Raw genomic sequence first — 27,779 nt, forward strand, 5'->3', positions numbered from 1 at the left:
ATAGCTAATGCTAATAGCCAGTGATTGAATAAAACATGGTGCTGGTTTCATGAGTATATGTTCTAATCTTGCTGAACACATGAAAATCTGTGTGCATGTGTGTGTGTGTAAGATACTTGTACAAATACAGCTGGATGTTCCCTAAAATTATACTTCAAATATTTTTTAATGTATTCAAAATTTTATGATGCGAAGAAACCTCAATCTAAAAATTTATTCTTATATGGTTTCAGTATTCTTAAAATGTATCAAATAAAATGAATGAAATTCGTTTGTTAATGTGCACCTTTGTTTAAATATCAATGATTCCAAATAATGCTCCAAATCATAACAGAGATTACTCTCAAAGGGAATGCTTCCCCTATTGAATAGCCTACTCCTTCTCCTATACTTTTGATGCTTTTTCTTTCTTCCTTCCTTAATTATCCCTCATTTATTTATTTTTTTTACTTTTTTAATCTCCATTCATGATTAACATATTCCCTCTTCCCACCAAACTCTCAGTCCCTCATTACTTGAGAAATGTGTACTGCAAGGAAGCTATCTGGTTCTCTTCATCAGGCTTCTGGAAGGTATAATGGGCCTTTGTTGCTTCCCTTCTTCTCATGTTGTTTGTCTCTGAACCCTCACAATCCAGCTTTTGCACCATCTTTCCTGTGATGCTCCCCTCTTGAAAGTTGTCTTTGATCCTACTTTCTCACTCCTGTGTCTCCAGCTACCCCTTACATATGTAGGTGGGCCCAGGCAATTTTGGATTTTGACAGATTTTATCATGGGCTCTCATTTTTTCTCTTTAGGAAACTTATTTAGCTTAACAGTTTCCTAAAACATGTGCTGCTAAAATCTACTCCCAAGCAATCTCTCCTCACTTCAAATGCAACATGCTCAACATGGGAACTCCCAAACTTGCCTTTACCTCTGTTCTTGCTGGTTCTGATATTGGAGCTAGTAGTTTATCATGTAGTCTTCCACTCTAGACTGTAACAATCATCTGTAATTACTCTTTTTCATATTACCGTCTACTTGGAAATCAAATTTTTAAAAATATCTAACACCTTCACAGTTTGAAATCATCACCTTCCTGTTGATCACTGACAGTGTATACACAATGAACAAGCCAGACACAGTCTCTAGCCTCAATTGACTTTACAGATTTAAAGTGAGAGTTCATGTTGTAACCATCTTTTTATCTTTTTTAATCTCTGCGTCATACTGCATACTTGGTCAGTTATGATTTAAATTGAATATCTATGGAGATTGAAATTTAATTGGACACTCCCACAATCATAGCCCACTCATAGATTTTTGAAAAATCTATGATTATCGGTCTTTATTGAAATTAAGAAATATTTTATTGAGTGCCTATTTTTTATCATGCTTTTATTTCCTAGTGGGATTTTTTATTTTGTATTATAGTGAATATCAAAATTATATTTTGTTTCTAGAAAAAATATTAGCAGGTTACTTATCAGTAAATTTAAATTACTTTTCAAGTTTTTAGTAGCAGTAAAAAAATAGTAAGATACTTAAATAATTGCCAGTGAATTACCTCATTTGTAATGAATTACTTTTCATAAGTGAATTCCAGAGCTAGTTTTGTTTGTATCTTTCAAGTGGGTCAGAAACATGAATTTAATTAAAATAATTTATCATAAGAATTATTAACATTAAATAATTGTTACAAATTTATTATGATGAAGATGCACTGTCAATTTTAGTTATGATATGAATAAGTACATATGTTGAAAGATCATGTCTAGTTGTCAACTTTTATCAGAATGCCTTGATAATAATTAGAATTCAAGAAGACAGAGTTTAGAGTCTCCTAAGATTCTACAAGTCTTGGATTTCTTGTTTTAAAATTTAATTTGGTCTCCCATTAACACAAAGAGAGAAAGGTAAGGGTATTTCTTTAAAAAAATAAGTTTAAATTAGATCTATTTGCCATGTGTTCTGAAAATCCAAATATCTCATGATCTCTTATAATAAGTATTTGTATTTTATTTAAATCACATGTAGAGGTTAACAATGAAATAGTTTAAGCTCTATTTTGTACAACAAATGTTATCTATGGATATTTGGGATTGAAGCTTGATGTTGAGAGCCAATAATGTAAGGAAATAGGAAACACATTATACTCTTCTGAAAACAGATATTCTCTTTAGGAAATAGAGAACCATCTAGTGAATTGTTGCTATAACATACTAATTACTACTAAATTACTGTGTTACTTAACAACTAGAAATTTCCCATGTAACAAAACTAGCCATTGGTTAGTAGACCAATGCACTGGTAGATGTAACATAGCTTATGTGAACTTAGTACTTATTTTTTCTAAAAGAATAATGGGGAAATAGCTATGGTGTTATTAGTCATTTGGATATTTTTTTATTTATCTCCCACTATTTCTGGATATTTCAATGTAAATAAATAGTAAGTATAAAAGAGTAAATATCTTTGGGAGTCAAATATGTGTTTAGAAAACCTATGAGAATGTGTTGGGATAGATATTTTATAAAGGTAAAAATGCGTGTCCTGACAGTGAAGAGACAGAAATTCTAGCTTGGTTTTGCCCTCTAGTCATAACATTAGTTGGTCTGGAGAACACGATTTCTAAGACACTGCCAACTCTTAGGCCTGAATCTGATAATTTAGTGACCATATATTTTAAATTTATCCTGTACAATTTTTGTGCATGCTCGTGCAACTGGATGGATCTTTTATTTGATGTGACTTTACATATTATATTTCTTGTAATAAAATACTCTTGGAATCAAGATTTATGTGTAATGATAATATGTAACATAATGATAATGTGACTCCTTTGTGTTTTTTGCAAACTTTATATTCTTTGCATTAGATTGTGAATTAAAATATTTCTTATCATTGTAAAATTGTCTTTATATGAACTTTAATTGTGAATATTCATGTCAGCGGACATTAACAATAGCCTACATGAATGGCCTGCTTATGTTGTGCCACAGTTGAAGTTTGTTGCATTTTCTCCCTCATGAGATTTTCATTACCATCATAACATGTAAATACTTTTATCAGTCCCATTTTTATAGTAGTTAAGTGAATTGTATAAGGTCACTTAGTAAGTTGTGGCATCTTAAACAACTTGGATCTAGAGTTTATCCATGCAAGTACTCATAAAACAAAATTCTTTATGAGGAATATGCTTTCTACCAAGTTCCCTTATTGATCCTAGGAATTACAGTTATAGGAATAAATTTATTGGAGTGATGTCATGCTCTGGCTCTGTCATTTGTTCTGAACTAGTAGTGGCAGCTTTGTCAATAGTGGACATAGTCATGCCAAAAAAATAAATAAATAAATAAAAATCCAAGGAAGAACCTGCTACCATGGAATGATTGCAAAATAAAGGAAGAAAACTCTCTTAATGGAACGCCTGTGTATGCTTTTCACACATCCTATATCATTTAATGTTCTCATCAATTCTATGAAACAAAAGTAATAGGAATTCCTTTATAAGAGCTGGAGAAAAGTTTACTGAAGCTGATAGAAATTAGGTATTGAAAACAGAGGCCATCTACCTAATGGCAGAGAGTGGTGGATTGAGACTTGAGTCTTCAACTACAAAACCTGTATTCTTTGTCTTATATAGTATTTCTGCTATTGCTCTTAATTTTTAAATTTTATCAAATATTTTTGTGAAGTAAAGAAGAGACCACGTAGCACTTAAATGGGAATAAGCAGGTATACTCTTAAAGCTACTGTTGGATGTGTGTTCCTTCAGTCTTTTTTCTTTCTCTTCCCTCTCTTTATTTTTTTTTTAAATAAATCTTTATTGTTCAGATTATTACATTGTTCTTTTTTTTACCCCATAGCTCCCCTCCACCTGGTTCCCACCCCTCTCCCTGTCCTTACCCCCCCCCCCCCGAGTCCTCTTCCATAGGTGTATGATTTTTGTCCAGTCTCTTCCCACACCCCAACCCTCTCTTCGCCCCAAGAATTGTCAGCCCACTCTCTTTCTATGACCCTGATTTTATTATATTCACCAGTTTATTCTGTCAGATTTTTTAGTTTCACTTGTTGGTATATATTTATTTGTTGTCACTTTGTTCTTCATAATTTTTTCTTTAACTTTTTCTTCTTCCTCTTCTATTTACAGAATACCCTTCAGCATTTCATATAATCCTGATTTGGTGGTGATGAACTCCTTTAGCTTTTTCTTATCTGTGAAGCTCTTTATCTGACCTTCAATTCTAAATGATAGCTTTGCTGGGTAATCTTTGTTATAAGTTTTTGCTATTCATCACTTTGAATATTTCTTGGCACTCCCTTCTGGCCTGCATAGTTTCTGTTGAGAAATCAGCTGACAATCCTATGGGTACTCCCTTATAGATAACTAATTGTGTTTATTTTGCTGCTTTTAATATTCTCTTTTTGTCTTTTGCCCTTGGCATTATAATTATGATGCGTCTTTGTGTGGTCCTCTTTGGATTCCTTTTGTTTGGGTTTCTTTGCTTCCTGGAATTGTAAGTCTATTTCTTTCACCAGGTAGGGGGATATTTTTGTCATTATTTCTTCAAATAGGTTTTCAATATCTTGCTCTCTCTCTTCTTTTGGCACCCCTATAATTCGGGTACTGGTATGCTTGAAGTTGTCCCTGAGGCTCCATGCACTACCTTCATATTTTTGGATTCTTTTATCCTTTTGCTTTTCCAGTTGGGTGTTTTTTGCTTCTTTATATTTCAAATATTTCAGTTGGTTCTTGGGATCCTCTAGTCCAGTGTTTCCCAACCTTCTCTCATGATGAGAATCACCTGGTGGAGTTGTTAAAACAGAGATTCCTGAATCCCAACTAAGAAGTGCTAAACTAGAATTTTTGGGAACATATAGGTAAAATTGTATACTTAACTAGTGCTCTAACACAGATGTTATATACAGAGCACTAAGTTAGGTATGCAATTTTACCTATATGTTCCCAAAAATTCTAGTTTAGCACTTCTTAGTTGGGATTCAGGAATCTGTGGTTTAACAACTCCACCAGGTGATTCTCATCATGAGAGAAGGTTGGGAACACTGCTCTAGTCTGCAGTTGGATTTGTGTATATTATTCTTTATTTCAGTCAGTGTATGCTTAATTTCTAATTGGTCCTTTTTTATATCCTTACAGGTCTCACTATATTTCTCGGAGGTTTCTAGAAAATTCTTGAGTAACCTTATAACTGTAGTTTTGAACTCTGTCTAGTAGTTTGCGTTCCTCCATTTCTTTCATTTGTGACCTGTTTCTTTGTCTCCACATTCTGGTTGTTTCCCTCTGTTGATAGAGTGGCTTTGTGTATTAGGTGTCCTAGAGGGCCCAGTGGCTCATCCTCCTTAATTACCTAAGGTGGACACTCTTGGTGCATCCCTTTATGGGCTGTGTGCAAGCCTTTATGGGCTTGTTGTAGTTAAGCCTTGATTGTTGTTGGTATCACTGGGAGGAATTGACTTCCAGGCCATTGGGCTGTGAGGACCAGTTATGTCTACAATGGGAGAACTTCTGTGCTGGAGACACCCTTATGGGGCAAGACTTGTTTCATTGGGGCTTTGGCGCTCATTGAGTCTGCCCTATGAGTGTGTCTCTTATGGAGGTGAAGAGTCTGGATGGTATCACTCTGACCATCTGGATGGTATCACTCTGACCACTGGGTACACTGGCTCTTGGATCTCCAAGAAGGTGCAAAGTCAGCTACTGCCTGAAGCCACCCAGCAAGAGCTACAGAGAGATCTGCAGATTCCCCCTCTTTGTTTGGGGTTTGGAGGTGCTCTGATGAGGCCCAGCTATATAGCAATGCAAACTGCTGTGGAGCCTTGGGCCTTCTTTTGGAGGTTCTGCGGCTCTCTGACCTAAGTTCAGTTTGTTACTCTGGCCCAGGTTCAGATTGTAAAAGCCCAGGCCATTCACATGCAAAAGCCTCTGTGCACAAGTTGGATGGGGTTCTAAATTTGGTGGGATGGGGTCTCAGGGAATCACCTGGTGGAGCAAACAGTAATGGCTGACAGTCAGCCCTAACTCAAAGAGGCTCCCTGGTCTCTGTGTCCTATGAGACCATGCAGGAACAATGATCGTTGCAAGCACCTCTGAGAGAAAGCCGCCCCCCAATTCTGATCTGATGCCTGACAGTCTAATTTCTTCCCTTAGGAGGCTGAGTCCCCAGAGTCTCATTCGGAACTAGAGTTCAGAGCGGTTGGGAGCTTGTATTTTCCTCCTGATTGAAAAAAGACAACAGTGTACCAGCTGCCAGCCCCTTTTGTGTGTGCCTCCATACCTCTGCACTTCAATCCTGCACCTCAAACCTCCTCAAGTCTCAGTGTGCTTTTCTCTTTCCTTCTAGTTATAGAATTTCCATCCAGCCAGCCTTTCCATGGTTGTGGATGATATTCGTTTTGTCTTTTAGTTGTAATTTTATATGGTTGTGCTTGGCAGCAAGTTCAGCTATTTACCTATGCTGCCATCTTATTGATCTCTTTCTTTCCTCACTTTAGCTCTGCTGGTCTCTGTTTCAAGTTTTCCTACACTAGTCTTCATTCTTAAGAAGGAACAACATGAGACAAATACTTCTGGTACTATATCAAGGCATTAAGTAACATCACCACCAGTTTTAGCCATCTCACTGTCATAAAAAAAGTTTACATGTGTATTTGTTATAACTCAAATGTGCCAGTTTCTTAGCTATCTTGTATATATTTTATTGTCTGATAATCAAGTGAGTACATCACCTTATCATATACTAGAGGCCCAGTGCGCAAAATTTGTGCACAGGGAGGGGGGGAGGGTTGTCCCTCAGCCCTGTCTGCACCCTCTCCAATCTTAACACCTTGGGGGAATGTTTGACTGCTGGTTTAAATCAGCAGTTGGATATGCCTTTCATATTCCAGGACCACTAGCTCCTAACCACCTCTGCCTGCCTGCCTGATTGCCCCCTAACTGCTCCCCTGCTGGCCTGATCACTGTCAAACTGTTCCTCTGCCTGCCTGATTGCCTCTAACTTCCCTCCCCTGCCAGCCTGATCACCCCCAACTGCCTTCCTCTGCTGGCCTGATTTTCCCCACTGCCCTCTCCTACCAACCTGATTGCCTCCTAACTGCTTGCTCCCTTGTTCCATCCTGATCTCACCCCTAACTGCTTGCTTCCCTGCACCAGCCTGATAGCACCCCTGACTGCTTGCTCCCTCATTGGCCTGATCTAATTCCTAACTGCTTGCTATTCCCCTGCTGGCCTGATCACCTTTAACTGCCTCTGTCTCAGCCCCTGCCATGGTGGCTTTGTCCAGAAGAAAGTCAGACTTTTGGAAGATGTCCAGTTGACCTGGTCTAATTAGCATATTATGCTTTTATTAGTATAGATTCTATAGGCAAGCCATCTGATGATTTATTCTATAATATCCCCAGCTAAAGGTAGAAAAGGAAATAGCAATTAAGTGCTATTTCATGTTTCTGTTTTTGGTTCCTCTAAATATAAAAATCAAGGTCACTATTATAATTTTATGGAACTTTCCTGTATAAGGATTTCATTATGAGAAGTAAAATAATGCCTTGAGTAGAGCAATGATATTATCTACTGAATCTAGGTACATGTTAACTTTTGACCAAGCATAGGAAAGATTTTAAATGATGACAGATTTGGAATAGCAATGCAATTGGGCTTCTATTTGAGGCTATAAACTATTTTCTTCAATATTCTCCAGTAAACTTTTATTACAGGCCGAGATAGTTCCTATCCAATAACCACTTATCACTCCATTGCTTTATAAGAAAATCCTAATTCTATTTTGGAATTCACATTTCTTTTCCAACCATGTGCTTAAGAAGACTCAACACTGATTCCCTTCTAGATATGAGCCTGGGAGACCCATTCCCTTTACCTATTTTATTTGGGCATAATTCGATGATACAGTTATGGCTAGTGAGTTCTGAGAGGTGAGTCTTTAGGATGTACCCTGCTGGAAAAAGATCTCATTGTTTTGTTTGAATGCCCAATGCCCAGAATTATTTTAGCCCACTTGCTAACCTGGAGGCATTTCCCAATATATTGTGGGTGAGTGTGAGGAAATATGGCAAGCATGTGGGTTCCAGATATTGTTAACCTATTGCTTTAACCAGCTCTAATTATTTTCCTAGAATTCTACTTAGAAAGACTACTATGTTTTTAGAATTATACACTTATTATTTAACTTGAGGATTTTTCTTACTTGCTCACTGCTTCCCACCCAGCTTTACAGCTCATACTTTACACTGTAATGACATGTCAACACTTCACAGTTGTGACAGTGTGCAGACTGCTTCAGTTGTCATGTGAGCATCATTCTTACATGTTTATAAAGTGATTTGATAGTGGCACATGACAGACATCAAGTAAAACATATTTGTATTAACATTATAAGCATTGCATTCAGACATAAAAATTATAGTTAGGTATAGCCTTAGGTATATTTAATGGTCTCATGACTTTTCTGTTTTCTTTTCATCTACTCTTTGTTTAGCAGTTTCCATAAGATGCCTAGATATTGGTAAATAGTGATAGCATATATATATATATATATATATATATATATATATATATATAATTTGCTTTTTGAAATTTATCAAGACACACATGGATATTTTATTGCAATTGTCTTTCAGAATTTAATCAGAATGTATTTATGACTGCAAATGTAGACCTAGAAATTATTCTTCTGTTACAAAAATGTTCCATTGTGGTATTCTTATCAGTATTGCAAATCAAGATACATTGAATAAAATAAAATAATATAGAAATAATTTTTTTCACTCAATGCTATATAATTTAATTTATTTTAAGTTATTTTAGTGTGTTTTTGAATACTTTGACATTTTCCACATGGCTAAAATTGACAAAATATATAAATCAACTTTCTTTGTAACAATGGTTCAACTTTTAGATTATGCTCAGATTGTCATACCGAGATGGAAAAAAGCCAGGGGGAATGGATTGCTTTGAAATACTTAGCTTTTCTTATGACATACATTAAACTCTCTATGATAATCAGCACTGTACTGCTGATTCTTTTTGACTGTCTCATTATTTGGAAGAAAAGCTATTGCAGAAGTTTTATGTCTATTTTTGGCCATGTTCAACTGGGAAGGGCATATTCCACCTCAAAGGCTTTTCTTGAAGGACTTACAAGCCAGAGCTCAGTGTCTGAGTTTGTTTCCAAACTTGAATTTCTCGAGTTTCAGAGAGACAGACTTGTATTAGGCCACCAGGCTAGCGCAGCAATGTTTAGTTATTATTTCAATCAAAGAACTGTGTTCCATTACCCTAGGATCTATGTCAAGCTATGGATTAGGTTCAAAAACCAACAAAAGCTCCTGGTGGTTGAAAGATTGTAAGTATTTTGCTGTATTACTACATTGCAGGCATGAGCACGTTCTTTTAGCATTTTAGAGCTTCACAATGTTACAATTAATTAATTGTGTCTATCTAGCTAAAACACCAGTCAGAATTACCGTCTGCACTTTTAATGAATCCTTTGAATTCCCTTGATCTTTCTTTTCCTCTCTGTACACTGTAACATAACTTTACCAAACCCCTAAAACTTTGATTAATGGAATCAAGAACCAGAGTTGAGATACCTGTTTTGTTACTTTCCCAAGCTTCTCTGACCTTGGGGTCGCTTTCTAAATGTACCTAAGCTTTTTTTTTTTTTTTTTTTTTTTTTAATGGTAAATGAGAAAAAAACTGTAATTATAAAGCATGACTGTTCTTGCTATGATTCCTAAATCACTTGCCCATTATATATATATATATATATATATATATATATATATATATATATATATATAATTACCTGTATTAGCCATTCACTATACACATTCAAATATATTTCTTTTCTAGAAAGTAGTTGCTGTTTTTTCACTTTTCTTTATATTTTATCCTTTTACTCCCCAACTCTACATATACAAGTTAGATAGGAAATAGAGTGGGGTCAAAAAAATCATGTTTATCAATTGTTCTTTTGACCGTGTTTTTCCTTGTAATCTTTGGGTAGCATTTCATGGATCCTTGCATGAAATTGAAACGTACTCATTGATTCTAAATCCCTCTACCAACTAATGAAAACTGTTTCAATTTCGCTTTAGATTCTGACATCCAGATTTAACCACATTTTTAGAAAACGTGTTTTTAATTTTCGTTATTCTATGCATAGAACTGGACTTTTAAAAAAATTATTTAGCATTTACGTCCCAATGCCTTTAATCTCTGTATTTTCCATTTTCTCCTAAGTATCCCTCACTACTCTTGGCAAATATAGCAAAGAAGCAAAGCTGCTGGTATAAATGTCCTTCTTCCTTGACCCCTATAGCACTCATTGCCTCCCAGCTGTGCGGAGTGTATTTCTTAGTAGGGAGCGTGGTCCTGCTCCCACCTGGTGCTGCTGGGGTAAGCAGGGATCATTTTTGCATTCAAAGGTGGCCAAGAGAGCATCCGGAGGACTGTTCCAGGAATGAAGTATAGCCCAGTCCTGTCCGAATGCTGCCAGGTGGGAAGAGGTTTGGGTGCCCCGCAGAGAGCATTGTGATTTATGGGTGGAATCTGGGAGAGGGGCGGGACAGTTAGGAGGACAGGGCTCTAGCCCTGCTCCTTTTCTGTTTGAGAGTATCTAAGGGAAGGTGCAGAATATGGCTTCTTCCCTTTCTCACAGCTTATGTGGACTCCGTTGGTCATGCAAGGATCTGCCATATTTAGGCTATGGTGTGCAGATACAGATGTTGGAATTGAGGCCATGATATGTTTCATACTTTACACTCGAACAAATAGCATGTGAGTTCAGAACAACTCAGTTCAGTTTCTTCTCTAGAAAATACTGAAAAACAAAACTATCCACAGGCCATTCATTGTTGGTTGAGTGTCAGACGGATAAACTTGTTCCTCTTAAATGTGGGAAGTGTATAACAATAAAATGAATTATTTTTCTACTATTGTTTTGTTTCTGAAAATAAAATAAGTTTTGTACTAACATGGGGCAGATAGTACATATATAATGTATTTATTTATAATGCATTTGATGAATATTGAAACCACCACAGTGGGATGTGTGCAATAATATTGAGATTCTCAGGCTCATGTTTTGCTCAGCAGGAGGCTGCGATTTCAGAGCCTGGTGGAGAACGCACCATGTCTTCCTCCTCCTCTTGCAGTTTTACATTTAGCTAGAGATTGTTCTCTAAGATTCAACACCTAAAGAATGCCTTTTTTTTTATATTGTTCAAAGCTGACCTCTGCTTTTAGAAAAGTTTATCTGCACTTTTTCATCTGTTTAGAGACATACATTTTTGGTTAAGAGATCGAAGACAATCTTTCTTTGTCTTTTTTCTTTTTCTTTTTTTCTTTCTTTCTGAGTGGGGGTGGTTGAGATAAAAAAGAATGACTGCCTTAAAAGTCACACATGGCTGTAATTTAAGATTTTTTTCCCTCTCATTGTCCGTAACAGTTGAAAGAAACCTTCAATGAAAGTTTATTAACTAGGCCAATGCCCGAGGCAATAAAGGTTCATTTATTACCAGTTTCTTGGCTGTTTTTCTTCTTCTATTTTTCGGTTAAACTCATAGCGTAAGATAATACTTCACAAAATTAAACCTTTGACCTTCTGTAGAGTTAAGTCTCCTTTGATTAGATAAAGTAACAATTTATGGTCCAGCATGAGGTTGCACATGAAATGAATAATGCAATAGACTCCGTGTGGACTGAGAATCTATTGCTTTTGAAAAGATGAATGCTTTTTAAAAGGGGAAAAGTCTGCTTAAGTGTGTTGTCTTTATTCAATATGCACTTTAGCAATATTTCAAAAGGCTTTACTTCCAACATAAAGTTATGTTTGAATCTTCTAATTCTCTTAAGAAAGATCTATGGTAAAAAATACTGCAAAGAGCTTTTGTAACATTTGCAGGATTGTCATACAGTGATTATGCTGTACATTCCAGGAATTACAGAGGCTGAATTATAAAAGTAAATGATTGCATGAGAAAAGTGACCATTCCTTTTATAAATGCAGTTCTATAATGATGGGACAATCAAACTATTATAACTTGTGATAACATTATGTATCACAACTAACATGGCTTACATCAAACTAATACTTAATAATTTTAATAAGAAGCAAAGTAAAAAAAAATAAAATATAAAAATAACAACATGAAGTTGGTTTCTTAATTTTAAAACCAATGCATAAGAGTTCAGATTCTGGTTATTATGGTGTGGTAACCTTGTGAATATAATAATGTTTTCAAATTTGTTTTGCTCCAGTCATGTTATAAACTTGAAATGACATAATGCCTTGCCAAAAGAGTGACTATATATAATTTTCCCGATATTTCTCTCATTTTTCTATGTGTTCATTTCAAACTTGTTTGGGAAAATTGAGAAAAATCTCAAATTCATCAGTGAAAATACTTTATTAGGATTATTTAATTACTATAGAAAAGATACACATACTTCCAGACTCAGAATTGTTGTTTATTTCTATCTTTAGCTCAGTGGAGAGATAGAAATGTGTACATAGGACAGGTCCATGTTTCTCACAAAGCTGTTGTGATTAGCTGGTTGTTTAAATTACTAATTGACATGCAAAAGTTGAATGCTTGAGAGCAGTGTTTTAGTTTTAGATTGGTCTTTTTCAATTAGCTTAAATTATTTAAGGCAAATAAATCTACTGCAGTGATTTAGTTTCTTTTAATAGAATCTCATGGCACAACATAAATTAGGTCAAGAGAAGATTTTGGATCACAGAGCTACAGATTTTGCTCCTAAAATAAAGAGATATAAGGAAAATTGAAGATTTACTGTGATTTTACTAGTGATTTGCAATAAAATAAAAGGTTCTATCAGAGTACATAAAAGGCTCAAGTTTCTTGCCCAGTTAGGAAGCAAATGTTTCTTTCTATTGGAATGATCTTTGCAGCAAAAAAGAGGAATGAATTATATAATATAAACCTTTGGTAATTCTTCCTTGATATTCATCTGCTTTGATCCTAGGTGAGCTGGTTTAAATATACTAATCAAATATCAGAAGGGAAATAGTTTTAAATATAACATTTATTTCTTGAACAATAAAGTATGAGGTTGCCTCCCAATCATAATTTAAGTAATATGTCTAAGTCACACTCAAAAAATTAATTTGACTATGATTACAAAGGTATACCAAAATAAAGGCTTCATTTAGTTAACATTCTACCTCCTAGGCGATGACAACTATTTGAGACTTATATTTCTTTTGTATCTTCTCTATTACATTGCCCTATTTGTTTTTCTAAATTAATCAGGATTATTCTTTTCATAACCCAAGATTAAAACTGTAAACCAAAACCTATTCTTCCAAGCACTACCTTTGGCCTATTACAGCTACATTTTCTTTGTCACCAAATGAGATAAATACCTGCTTTTTAGGTAAGTATTATATAAATACAAGAATCTGGTGACAAATGTGTGAAGAACATATTGCCTCAGCTAGCTTCTCTGTTCCTTTTGTTGTTCAGTAGATATGGCTGTGTATTGTTCCCAACCCAGACTCTGACCTCTATTTAGAAATTTGTGTGTGCACAAATACATTCATTTCTTGAGTCTTTTCCTTACAAATTTTTGATACATCTAAAAACTTTTGTGGCCATACTTACTCCAGCTGTTTCTATCTCATTGGATAAGTTCCCCCAAATAAGATTTACATGTAAAAAGGGCCATCTATATTCCACATTTTTCTTTCTCAATTCTTCTTCTTACCAGTAACCCCAGACTGATAGAGTTCCACATGCTACTTGGATTCTGGGAAAAGAAAAAAAAAAGGGGGGGGGGGAAAGGAGGACTCTTATTGAGTTATTAATGGATCTAGAAGAGAATTTACATGGTATTCAGGAAAGGAGAAAAACATTTGGGGGAGATTATTCTCCAGCTAAAGTGCCAGTGAGGTGGCTCTTTTTCAGGAAAGGAAATTTACGACACCATTTTCTCTTTTCACTTATTATACTGCCTGAACTGTCATCAATTTATTGACAAGAAGTCTCTTTAAAAAAAATGTCTTTTAGAATATCACATACTCTCAGATACTCTCAGACTAGTAAGAGCCACCTGTCTAGACTCAACTCATTGAATAATTTGGAGTGATGAAAAAATGTAGGAAATAGGAAGTGTTGGGCCTTAGACAAACATGGGGACATTTAATTCCCAGTTTATTAGAGATTGGAATAATCTATATTAATAAAAGGGTAATATGCTAATTAGACTGGATAGACAGGATGTCTCCTGGACATCCTTCCAGACAAAGTTACAGTGGTGGGGGCTGAGGCAGAGATGGTTAGGGGCAATCTGGCCAGCAGGGGAGAACTTTAAAGAAGATTAGAGTCAAGGTTCATCTATTTTACTTTGTTTTATTTTTTCTATATTCAAGATATATAGTGGAAAATCATTTATTTGCTCTTCTCTTTTTCCTTGCTGTGCCATATTTAAGATATATGACCAGGCTGCTATTATAAATACTGCATTTTACCAGTAGAACAGGTTAAACATTTTGTGCATAGTTAAAAGTGAATGATTATTTTTGTGGCAAATATATCCTCAATTTTACAGAACTGAATCGCAAATGAACATTTAGATCAGCTTCCTAAGTAAAGTCAACTTATATTTGCAATATCACTTGAGTGTGTATAATCTTGATTTCCTATGCAATTCATAGCTACTTGAGCAAAGGGGATTAATTTTCTTTCAATGATTCTATAGGTTCCTGTGTACTGTACTTTTCTTTTTGCATTTATTGACAGAGCTGGTGTGGTCAATGCTGAACGGGGATTTAGGGGAACTGGGATTACCCCATCATTATTTAATGGTGTGACTTTATAGAAAAGATTAACCTACTGCCCCTAAATTTCACCATCAGTAAAATAAAAGGGTTGCATTAGATAAAGTAAGTCTTGTTCATTTTCTTTTTTCTTTCTTTCTTTCTTTTTTTTTATATGCACAAGTATGTGTGAGGAAAGGCTAAGATATTTTTTAAAATATATTTTATTGATTTTTCACAGAGAGGAAGAGAAAGGGATAGATAGTTAGAAACATCGATGAGAGAGAATCATTGACCAGCTGCCCTACTGGGATGTGCCCACAACCAATATACGTGCCCTTGTCCAGAATCAAACCTGGGACCTTTCAGTCCGCAGACTGACGCTCTATCCACTGAGCCAAAACGGTTTTGGCAGTCTTGCTCATTTTCATGTTTTCTAAGTTTATACTCCAACTGGCTGTTAAGAAATATTTTTCTAAAGATGATACTGTTAAAAAATGGAGTAAAAGTGAATTATTTATTTAGGAACTTTTGGTGTCTAGTCCAAATTTTCATAAATTGCATACTTTCTTATTTTAACCATAGTGATTTTAAATCCTTCATTGATTACATTTCAGCCTGGTTCTATGAGTTAATGATCAGAAGTTGAGTATTTCAAAGACTTTCATGGAAATTCCTCAGAGATGTACACATGGTCCAACGACATCCCCATGGTGCTCCCTCTTCCTGGTTCTAGTATTGGTATCATCCCTTCACTCTGGGCGATACTAGTTTTAAACTATTCAGAATAAAAATGCTACTTTTGATATCTATTTGATTTATTAGTCATTTTCAAATTATACACTCTCTACTATATGTTTCTTCAAATTCGTTGGGGTTGATTTGTTACTCCAAACATTTTTAAAAAATCTAATTAAGTCAATTGAAGAACTGAAAACTGGAAAAGGAGTGCTTCCATTAATGGCCTCAAAGATCAATTTTCCTTTTCTCTCCAGAATATAAATGTGTTTCAAAGGGCAAGTAAAGTCAGTCTAATGGACATTAGGAGACAAATTCACACTCAAAATTTTCAATCCACCCAGATTCACAATTAAGTTTACTTATTCTGGTTGCTTAACACTTTTATTATTTAATCATCTAAGAGTGAGGACAGGCATGTTTCAGTTCCAGTTTTCATTTATTTAGAAAACACTGATAAACAAAATAACTGTGAAAATTAGTGTCAATATCTTAGACAGCTTTTATTTCATTAAGGAAAGGAAGAAAACAGAGTTAAAAAAAAAGTACTGGTACTTTCAAGTTGTATTGAGCCAAGAGTTCTTCTAAAACCTGGAGTGATTTCAATTGAGTTGTAATTCAAACTCATATGAAGCTTACAATGAATGCACCTTCAACCGAGTATTGCAGAGAGTCTATAGGAACTGTCAGGAACAGAAAGATTACTTCACAGTAATGACTGTTGAATTGAACTATGCTTTTTGATGTTTTACTTCCCGAATTGAATTGTTAGACAAGATTAATTGCACACAGTGAGCGTTTTAAATGAATGACTATGTAAACCATTAAGTTTCTCTGTATGCCATTGGGGGGAAAAGCTGGAAGGTTTAAAGGAATAAATGTATTTAATGTGCAAAATGCCTGGGCTAATTGTAAAATTCTCTACTAACATCCTTTAGTGAAAATTGAAACCCACTTTATTCATCTGTCTTGGTTATATTGCTTTGGGTTGAAGTAATTTAATATTCCTGCTTTCCACTAATCTTTTAGCTCAACAGAAGTAAACAATAGGTTTCATAAATTAGAAATACACTCTTCTGAACATGCTTATAAGATTAAAAAAACAAGGCTGTAAACATTTATGACTGAAACAAACTAGATTGTTCAAATACTGCCATGATGTATCATGTATATCAATATGGCACTGATATCAGTTAGAATGCAAACAAGGTTTTAAATGATGTGCCCCTTCATTTCAGCTGGAGAATCCGCTTCACACCATCTGCCTATCAGATGGTTAGGAACCAGGACTGCGTATTAATGCCACATGTTCGATTTTCCTCCTTCTTGTAATGGTTAGATTCATATTGCTAATAGCTGTGCATAAGCACTGTCGATGAAATTTCTGTGACTGTGGAGTGATGAGATATTTATAAGCTGCCTGTCTCCCTGAATAATCAGTAGGAAGAATGCCAGACATAAATAACTTATCAATTCTAGCATATTAATAATAACTACCATTGGCTATAATCTACTGCATGTTTAAAATAGCTTCTTCTAAATTTGGGTAAAGTGGCATAAACTAATAAAAAGTCTATCATATGGAAGCTTTGAATTCAGACTATCTCTTGCATATAATCCATTTTATTTTACCCATTAAGTTTTGGGAAATGCATTTTATATGGAATGCGATGTAAAAGTAGACAACCTATCAAACATTTGGAAGTCATCTTGATGCCTTTGAAACCAAAGATCAAAGATTGGACCTTTCAAGTTAATGAGCAAACAAACAGATCAGAGAAAGAATTTGACAGCAATATGTCTTTTTTATTGATATTTATAATCTACAGTTGTAATCTACGCTTTATAACTGGGGGTAACTAGCTTATTTGAAATAAATAGACTGGGAACTTTTCCTTTTGTTAAGAAGAGTGATCAGGAGTGTATAATAGCATTTGAAGGATTTAAAGGCTGTTTTGATAAAAGTTGAAAGCAGAAGAAGAAAGCTATCTTTGCAAAGTAAAACAAGGTACTTAAGTGGTAACAATGCCTGCTTTCCTTCTAAATGATAAACCTTGGATTGGTTTTAGGATATTGAATGTGAAGTAGTGGAGGTTTTGTATCAATGTACACAGAGTGCAGATTTTAGTGATTTTTTTAAAAACACATTTGATCAATGTAGTCTACTAAAACAAATGCTTTGATAGAAACATGATGTTTGGATCTCCGTTTGTCAAGTGGCTAAATTTTCACTCTGCTATTAGGTAGCTTTTGTCACATTTGCATTTTTGTGTGTAGCTGAACAAAAGTAAAACTAAATACAAGAATGTGATGTGTATTATGGGATACTTGATAATATCTACTACCATTTGCCGTGGGCTTACTATGTGCCCTTACTGTAGCATATATTATTTCACCCATATTATCTACATCCCTATGAGATCAGAATTTTAGAGATTGGGATTTTGAAGCCTTAGGAATTACATAGCTTGCTGTGCAGTGTTCTGGATAAATAAGATGCATTTTGCGCAAAGTATGTATGGCTTTTTGAAACACTTTTTTTTTTCTTAACCACCATATTTACTCCTCATATAAAAGAGGAGAGGTTAGATAATGAGATTTTCCCATTCAGTTTCTTATTCAACAAGAACTAAAAAAAAAAAAAAAAAAAAAAAAAAAAAAATTGTAGCAGAGCATCAAATGTGAAAGTAAAAGTATAGGAAAGTATAAAACAAGATAAAAATAATTTCTAACAATAGTCAGTTTTTAAAATATGCATAGAATTTGTTCTGATGGAGCAAAGCAGAATTGGGCCCACAGCATTGAGTTTGTATCATAAATCAGACAACAATATGACAAGCAATGTTTCTAAATTCTGTGTAAAATTTAGTCTTTTAAATTATAAGAGATAGAGTTTGTTGAGATCAAATATAAATGAAAAAAAGAAACAAGTTATTTTAGATATTTGGACTCTATACTAAGTTTGCTTACCGAGCCCTTTCCTGAGGGCCAGACATTTTTTAAAAAATAAATTTGATCAATGTAGTCTACTAAATCAAATGATTTGACAGAAACATGTTGTTTAGATCTCCATTTGTCAAATGGCTAAATTTTCACTCTGCTATTAGGTAGCTTTTGTCATAGTTGAGACTTATTATCCTTTCTCTGAAGGAAAGAGTATTTAAATATTTTGTTTAAAATATTTCTCAACTTATTATTTTCATCAGTAATTAAAGCTTCCCTACTGATGATGATAAAATTGGATTTAGAATCTCTTAAAATAAGATAAAATCGTATTATATTTGACTTCTCAGTTTAGTACATGTTTTTGTTGTCATATATGAGATACTACAAATATTCTTTGAGAGGATAAAAAAGTATGATTGGTGAGGTAAATGGGTTAATCATTCTTTAGTATAAGAAATTAAAAAAAAATCATTTATTGATTTATTCCTTGTTTTCCCTAATGAAGGAAAGAAATCAGGTAAAAACTTGTGAACTAAATTCAGAATCAGGAACAATTATTCAAGCTGCTTGGGTAACTATTACAGTAGATACCAGATAGATTTATGGATGTAGTGTTGTTAGGGATGAATATATGTATGACTGCATGGGAAACAGAGAAGTGCTGTGTGGCCTGGTGTCCTCTGCTTCTGCTGTGGTAGGCGAAAGGCACAAGACGCATTTCTACAAGGTGCAGCACATGGGAGCAGTAGGTCTCAAACACTGATTCCTGAGTCCCAACCTAATTTTGTCTTTTAATGTTTCTTCCTTGATTTGGATGCATATTCACTATTGAGGACCCTGCGATGACAATCTGCTTAGTTTATAAGCTTCCACTCTAAGTTGCAGACACACTTTAGTGTAAATTACTGTCATCAAGTAATGGAAGAGCATTGAGCATAGAATCAACCTGTTGGAAGGTAAACACACTGATTTCTCAGTCCTTCCCAGAAATAGGGTCTGTGGCTATGACTCCAGGGAAGATAACTTTTAATATTATCATCCACTCAAGATACATCTCTATCTGATGTAGAGCATTGTTTTAAGAAACACAGAATTGCCCTAACTGGTTTGGCTCAGTAGATAGAACTTCGGCCTGCGGACTGAAAGGTCCCAGGTTTGATTTCAGTCAAGGGCATGTACCTTGGTTGCGGGTACATCACCAAAAGAAGGTGTGCAGGAGGCAGCTGATTGATGTTTCTCTCTCATTGATGTTTCTAACTCTCTATCCCTCTCCCTTCCTGTCAGTAAAAAAGAGAAAAAGAAAAAAGAAACATGAATTACCTAGCTCAGCAGAAACAAAGGGATGTTTTGACTGGGAAGGGCTAAAAAAAAAAAAAAAAAAAAGAGTTATTTTGTGAGTTCATTACACACACACACACACACACACACACACACCCCAAAGGTAACTTTATTAGAGAACAAAATACACAATGGGGCTTGTTTCTAAAGCAAGTTATAGATTCTGTGCTAAGTTTGTTCTATAGAGACAGAAAATTGGAAGGATTTGAGAATCGCATTAGAGAACTGAAGGGGCCACTACAAGGCCAACAGGAAGTGCCATAAGTGGTGTGTGTGTGTGTGTGTGTGTGTGTGTGTGTGTGTGTGAGAGAGAGAGAGAGAGAGAGAGAGAGAGAGAGAGAGAGAGAGGGCTTTTTTTTTTTTTTTTTTTTTTTTTTTTTTTTTTTAAATCTTCTCCATCCAAGGGAGATGCAGCTTTGGTGAGATATGCTTTCTATTATTGAGATTTGCTACTCCTAGTAGATCTAGATTAATTTTAACATAAACATAATGTTTTAAATTATTTACATTGATAGTGTCAAAATAATGATGATATTTCTCCTTTGGTTTTCCAATTAATCTACTTTGAGAAGCATTTTTTCAATCAGTGACAATGGGTGCCAGGTATTGGGATGTATATTCTAAGGAAGTATTTCTGCCCTTTCGAATTATAACTTAGTTGAAGGAGCTAACCCTAAACCTATTAGAAGACCACAGGCCATCTCTTAAAAAAAAAAAAAAAAAAAAAAAAGCAAAAATAGTTCAAGGGACTGAATTTCTCTTCTCAGATTGCACGTTAAAATGATGTGAGGAGCAGTAAAATGAACCCAAAATATACAAATGCAGGGCCCCAACAAGAATCTCAGAGGATAGAACTCAGCTATTTGCATATTTTAAAACTCCAGGAGTGATTCAGAGCACAGATAATGGCAGACTCGTACAGCAGGGTTGAGAACACAGGCAACTGGATGGCTCACTCTACTCTGTGGGGTGGGGTGAGGAAGGTCAGCCCTTTAAAATTAGCGAGTTTTGAGCTGATTCTTAAAATGTTGGAACTGTTTTCTAGGTACAGTCGGGAACCTTAGCCTACTACTCCTATAGCATAATATTTAAGCCACCGCATCATGGATGCATAGGTGGGTCTGGAGCAGGAGGCTGGATAGCTTTTCTAGAAAGTGGGAATAATGTGTGCACAGCCTGGCTTGAAAGAAGGAATGTAGTCCTTTAGAGGAAGTGGAAGAAGGCCTTCATGTCTGGAGCACAGAGATCAAGGGGAACCTGTGGGAGCAGATGATGTTACACAGATAGGTAGGAACTGAGCACAAAGGTCCCTCACTTAAGAGCAGCCATTGCATGTCATTTTGAATTTTTATTTTCATAAGGTTACAGTGACTGCTGAGAGATTGGAGGTGGGGGGAGTGGAATCTGTTGAGAGGCTATTACAGGATTCCAGGGGTGAAAAGTTGGCAGCTTGCACTAGGGAAAACCAGTGCGAATGGAGAAAATTGGGTAGATTTGAAGGCTATTAAAGAACTAAGTGTGTGTGACACACACACACACATTATATGTTATGTGATTTGGAATTTTATTAGAAATGTACAACTGGGGAAACTGTCAAGTGGAAAAACAGAAGAGCACTTTAAATAATATTAGATAGATGATAAAATTATTAAAAGTATTTTTTAAAAGTTGACAATTAATGTTGTCAGCTAAGGAGAAGTAGATTTCTTCTATCGGAGGGAACTGCGGCCAGCGATGATGTACATACCTAGGACTGCACTTGTCCATTGAGGAGCTGGAATGTAAGGCATGCTTAGTTTTCACTTAACATGATGTGGCGTTCTTCCCCTAGTTTATCTTATATAATTCTTATACTACCCCTTCGTGAATATAATGGTTTTACAGATGAAGAAACCATACTCAAGAAGATTTTATGGCTTTTCTAATGCCATGTCATGCATAGTTATATTTTATGTTACCGAATTAGATTCAAATATTCAGTATAATAACAATCATATCTCAAGTTGTAGGTTTGTCTTTTTTATTCAAATACTACAGAAACATATTTACATGCAGCATAAATCAAAGTTAAAGGCCCTAGTACTGTCATAACTTTGAGATGGAATGACATTAGTCAATGAAGAGAAGGGACAAGTAGGCTGTGCACATTTGTAACAAGTCAAAGTTGAGGAAGAGAGATTTTCTGGGAAACACTAAGAGGACTTTAAGAGAACAGGAAAGAAAATATTCTGGAACATCTTCGAAGGAAATGAGTAACTGGGGAGAAAATTCAATCATAGGAAGATGAGAGAATCATTTCAAGTTGGAACTTGAAAGGCAATAAATGCTAGCTCCAGACCCAGAAGAATTGTTTGAATTTAGATCAGTGCCTTTTTAAGGAGAGTAGATATCAAGTTTTCATGCAAAGACCTAATCTGAAGGTTTTGTGTTGGGGTGAAGGTAGTGAAGACCTCTTTGGTTTGATTTGAAGGAAAGCTGAGCTATTCTTCTAATCTCAAAAACAAAACAAAACAAACAAACAAAAAACAAACAAAAAACCCCAGGGATTTCTACTGAAAAAGACTTTCTGATAATTACTGAGGCTGTAACTTATTTGCTGTAGTAACCAAAAGTGATGATTAGTGGGAAGGTAAAGGAGGAAAGAATTGTTCAGTCTCTAATCCACCAGCTGGACGTGGAAATAAATCACATAGATAAATTTAAACCAGGCTGTAGAACTGTCATCAGAAACTATGAAGCAGCCATAGCAGAAACATAGAGGGAGATGGTGGTGGTATAAATTGTCTCATGGACTATTAAAGTTTTACAATGAGAAGAGGTCACATATTTCAGTGTTTGATTTTTTGCAGATGAGGAATGCCAGGATAAAGTGAATTGCCTTGGTAAAAGTTCGAACATTTAGCCCAGTTGGTGTGGCTCAGTGGTTGAGTGTGGACCCATGATGCAGGAGGTCAAGGTTCCATTCCCAGTTAGGTCACATGCCCAGGTTGCAGGCTCAATCCCCAGGCGGCAGGATGCAGGAGGCAACTGATCAATGATTCTCTCTCATCATTGATATTTCTATCTCTCTCTCCCTTTCCCTTCCTCTCTGAAATAAATAAAAATATATTTTTTTTAAAGTTCCAACATTTAAAGAAAACAAACACTCCTCTGCTCAAACAACTCTGCTGGCTATGTCTATAGTACCAGGGGTCTTCAAACTATGGCCCGCGGGCCACATGTGGCCCGCAGAGGAGTCTGATCCTGCCCGCCAGGTTTTTTGGGCAGTGAGCGCAGCCAAGGTGTTACAGTAGGAATTAGTAGTTCATATAGTCCGGCCCTCCAGCTCTCTGAGGGACCATGATCTGGCCCCCACTTTAAAAAGTTTGAGGACCCCTGGTACATAAAGCATGGTCTTAGTTTCCTGCTCTTTTATAATCTGGTCAACACTATTTCTAATCTCACGTCCACTTCTACCTTCTGTTCTCTGGTTGAACAGAGACAGATTACTCTGGACAAAGTAAAGGCCTGTGTCAGGGAAGTGCATCATGGGGCAAGGGTGTTCCAGAAAAGGGGAACAGCATGTATGAAAGCACAGGCTGTAAGAGGCAGGGCATGTAGAAGACCTGGTGGCATGTTCAATGTAGCTGGGGTGTGACATGAAAATGAGGAAACTTCTGGTGACAAGGTAGGTTTATTCCTTAGGGCAAGACTTGGTGAACTGTTATGCAGTTCCAATTTTCCCTCTTTCGGCAACCAGAGAGGATTTTAAGCAGAGAATGACATGTTCAGATTGGTTTGTCTGAGATGTAATTCTGGCTGCATTCTACTACTATCCTTCTTTGTATGAATTATGTCTCTGCTAATATTTAACTTAGGAGTTTAGAAAGCACTCTCCCATTTATATCTTTTTCTTTCTTTCTTTCTTTCTTTCTTTCTTTCTTTCTTTCTTTCTTTCTTTCTTTCTTTTTTGGCTAGGTGGGAATGAATATATGTTATCAAAGTATGGCATAAAGGTGTCAGATACTTTAATGTGTTTGTATGCGTGTTATATAAAGCATATGAACTATTACCTCAAAAAAATCCGATTTTGAATTACCTCATTTTTAATTTATTCTTTTAAGGTCTGACAGCAGCAGCTGCAGCAGCTGCCGCTGCTACCAATGCAGCGATTGCTGAAGCAATGAAGGTGAAAAAAATCAAGTTAGAAGCCATGAGCAACTATCATGCCAGTAATAACCAACATGGAGCAGATTCTGAAAATGGGGACATGAATTCAAGTGTTGGTGAGTTGTATGTTCACTGAAACGTAGTGTAATCATTTTACTACCAAATTACTTTCTTTTCAGAACAAAACTATTGGTTACCCATTCAAGAAGTTGCTCCTTTTAGCTCCAAAACAGTGTATATAATATTTTGAAGATACTATTTAGCTTCTAATAACACGCAGTTTAAATAAATAATTAGCAACATTATTTCTTTATTATAAGATCAACTTTATGCCTGCAACTTCTATAAGCATTCAGTTAACATCTTTCATAATACAAATACGTTTTAATAATTGGAATTCTAAAATATTAAGGTGGCAGAAGAATATTTGCAAACAAAACCATACTCTTTATCTTTTCTTATTCTTAATGTGTTTCTTCTTCAATAAGAATTTTTTTTTAGCAGTCAACATATAACTTAATCCTTTCATGTGCTGCCAATAAGAATTATGTTGATAATTAATTTTTTCTATGTACAACTATTATCCATTTTTCTCATATTAGATATATAACTTTAATTTCTCTTGATTTTTTTTTTCTTGTGGTATGGAGAAAAGATGAAAAGTTTGCAGTCACTATTTAAACCAAAGGAACAGTTTTTTTTTCTTTGCAGAATTCATTTGGGTAAATTGTTTTGTCAAACACAACTTCAGTGTGGGTTAAATTTTTTTCATGAACATCTTTAGGTATCCTGTGTTGGTGAGACACAACATTTTAGCCTACCACTGCACTGTTTTGTTTCCCTTTAAAACGTAGAAATCATGCTCAAAATATAATTTAACAAGAGAAATTTGAATACTATAAGATGTGTGTAAGATACTATTTCTACCAAATGTTCACATAGGCCACAAGCATTTATGACAGTTCTATTAAGTTTTCTTTTTCATGCATGATTTTAATAGATTATTTCTTCATATAATGAGCTCTCCACTTTCAGTACATTGGCATGTGGTTAAGGATTTATGGGGGAATACTATGGGTAGAAAAACATTAGTGCTTGCATTTGTGGTGCTTCCAGTAAGAAGATAGGGGCAGCAGATTGTTTAGGTCATTTACATGCATAAATTTAGACTTTTAAAAGTTAAAAACTTGTGACTGTATGATTATCTGAAATGTGCTGTTGCTCAATTCAGGTGTAGGGAAGAAAAGGAATTTGATAAATGAAAAACAGACAGGGGGTGGCTTTAAACTGGGTGGAAGAAGTCAATCTGAGAAGACATATGTAATTCTATTTTCTTGGCTAGATAGATAGATAGATAGATAGATAGATATAGATAGATAGATAGAGAACAGATCAGTAGTAGCAAGAAGTGAAGGAGTGGTGTGTATTTATAAAGGGAGCTTTTTCAGAGTGATGGAATATTTATGTATCTTGATTGTGGTGGTGGCTACATGAAAAATGAGTTAAAATTCATAGAATTGTACCATCCCTGCCCACAATGTGAATTTTACTGTATAATAATTTTAAAAATAAATAAAAAGTTATAAATGATCGAAGTAGCCCTGGCTGAATAGCTCAGTTGGTTAAAGCATAGTCTCAGTACACCAAGATTGAGGGGTTCCAGCCCTGGTTAGGGGACATACAAGAATCAACCAATGAGTTCATAAATAAGTGTAACAACAGGAACAATAATCCATATGTTGTTCCTCTCTCTCTCTCTCTCTCTCTCTCTCTCTCTCTCTCTCTCTCTCTCTAAATATCAGTGCATAAAAATTTTCTGAAAAATAATTGAAGTAAAATGAATTGTAACTAGAGCATAATTAGTCACCCACTACAAATTTTAATTATTATTTTGAAACATAATCTGGATTGTTACCAAGATTTAGAAGAGTAAGATTTCAATGCAGGCTATTCTTAATAGTTGGTTTTGGGAGGAAGGATAAACAAATTATGCATTTTAATAACATTTAAAGCAAAATATATTAAAACTTGATACTTTTGTTCAAATTTCTGAGCAGCAGAACAGAAATTTGACTTTGGAGAAACCAGTAGGTATGAGAAAAGGAGACTATAGCTCAGAATTGAACATTGATGTCAACTTAATAATTAATATTATAGAATAATTTTTGCCTACTGACTAAATAATAGTTTACCTTCATTATGTGGGCACATAGGGTATCACATAATACTTAAAAAAAAATTTAAGTTTTTTGTTTTACTTGGAATAAATCACTTCTCTTTCATTAAAGTATTTAGTTGGTAGCCTATATTGTTTTTCAGTTTTGACACCCACCATCTAACATCAATTTAAACCAGAGAAGAAATTTATTTGAATTTTCTTAGAAAGTCTTGAAAAGGTATTTTGGGATTGTTGTAATATTGGTGTCATTGCTAATCCTTAAGGCATGTAGATCATTTATGTTACATATATGTAGCTGATTTGAGGTGGAAATGTTATATTTGTCATTTTTATTCCTTTGTCTCACATGCTACTGTCCTCTAAGAATTTATGACTTATTATCCTTCTTGAGCACACCCCCTGCCTTCCTCCTTTATCTAGAGATCAGGAAACAAAAGTTTGGGGGAAGGGGAGGGTACAAGACAATGGTAGGGGTGGGATTGAGCTTGTATAGATCAAAGTGGTTGGTGAATTAGCAGTTGCTTTCTATGGCCCTAGTTTTCTCTGATTTTGAGAACACCACTTGCCTCTTGCTAAGTGTTCAATAATTACTTGGTCTGTGACTTTGCAAAGTTATGGAAAATTTGGAGCCTAACATTTCAAATCTGGAAAATGGCTTAAATAATAGTATTATATCATAATAATTCAAGGATATCGTATTTGTCAAACAAACCATGTCTATTTTTCACTTTGGTCACCAGTAAGATTTGGTATTGCTTTGGCTATTATTAGTATTTCTCCAAATTTACTCTTTTGAAAATCACCTTTGTTCTCTTTTTACAGTCATTAACTGCTTCCTCCTCTGTTTTTCCATTATATCCGATGGATATTATTTGTAAACTACTGGCCTGGGAGGAAACTTGGGAGAGCTGTTTTGCCATTTGAATTTCCTTGTAAGTTTGATTTTAGCTCATCCTAGGAACACAAAAAGGATCATGCCACAGTCCCAGTACTCAAGATACATCCAGTTAGTGGGTGGGATGGCTAGGTGTGCGGACTCTGGGAAGGATGTGCCGGACCTTCTAGGGATATTGTTAGCATGAGCTGCTCAGGAAGTGGTGTTGGAGCATAGGAATCCCAGGAGGAATCCCAAGAATCTCTAAGGCCAGTATTTCAGAATACAAGTTTACCGCTCTCACAAATCTATCAATTGGCTCTTTGAAGTAGTAAAACCTCTCAGAGAGGTGCCACTTAATGGTGTATTGTTGCTCATCAGCTCTGCCCAAATCCAGTGACAATTTTGAAGCTATTTCAGTGTTGTTGTTTTTTTTCTCTCTCTTTGCACTCATCTGGATTACATGTTTTGTTGAACATTTCATATTTTCCTATGCAGGAACACTGATTTCCCCCCTGGTTGTAAATAAACTCTTATTGTCTGAGGAAATAGATTTTAGGGGGCTTGATTTGGCTCGATTTGGCTTGCTGGACTCAAGGGATATTTTTATTATAAATGTCCCTTTCCAGTTCTTAACATGAATCATAACAATTAGCCAAACAAAGGTTTTTAAAGTAAACTTTGACACTGACAAATAAGTATTGTGCATTCCAATTTTACCTGGTGACCTTGAGCTCACGTCTTTCCAACAGAG

The 27,779-nt window shown here is 35.3% G+C and overlaps 1 protein-coding gene across 2 annotated transcripts in view; it reads left to right on the forward strand.

Annotated features, from left to right (window-relative positions):
* DACH1 (dachshund family transcription factor 1) overlaps positions 1-27,779 on the forward strand; it is a gene marked incomplete at its 3' end in the record, with an annotated part of 423,255 nt that overhangs the window by 197,920 nt on the left and 197,556 nt on the right. For both annotated transcript variants that reach the window (XM_084876512.1, XM_084876511.1), the window contains exon 3: positions 23,927-24,088. In XM_084876512.1, coding sequence (XP_084732638.1) covers positions 23,927-24,088 — 162 coding nt within the window. The remainder of the gene's footprint in view (positions 1-23,926; positions 24,089-27,779) is intronic.

The sequence above is a fragment of the Pipistrellus hanaki genome, assembly GCF_964339955.1.
Source record: "Pipistrellus hanaki genome assembly, chromosome: 3".
Classification (NCBI taxonomy): Eukaryota; Metazoa; Chordata; class Mammalia; order Chiroptera; family Vespertilionidae; genus Pipistrellus; species Pipistrellus hanaki.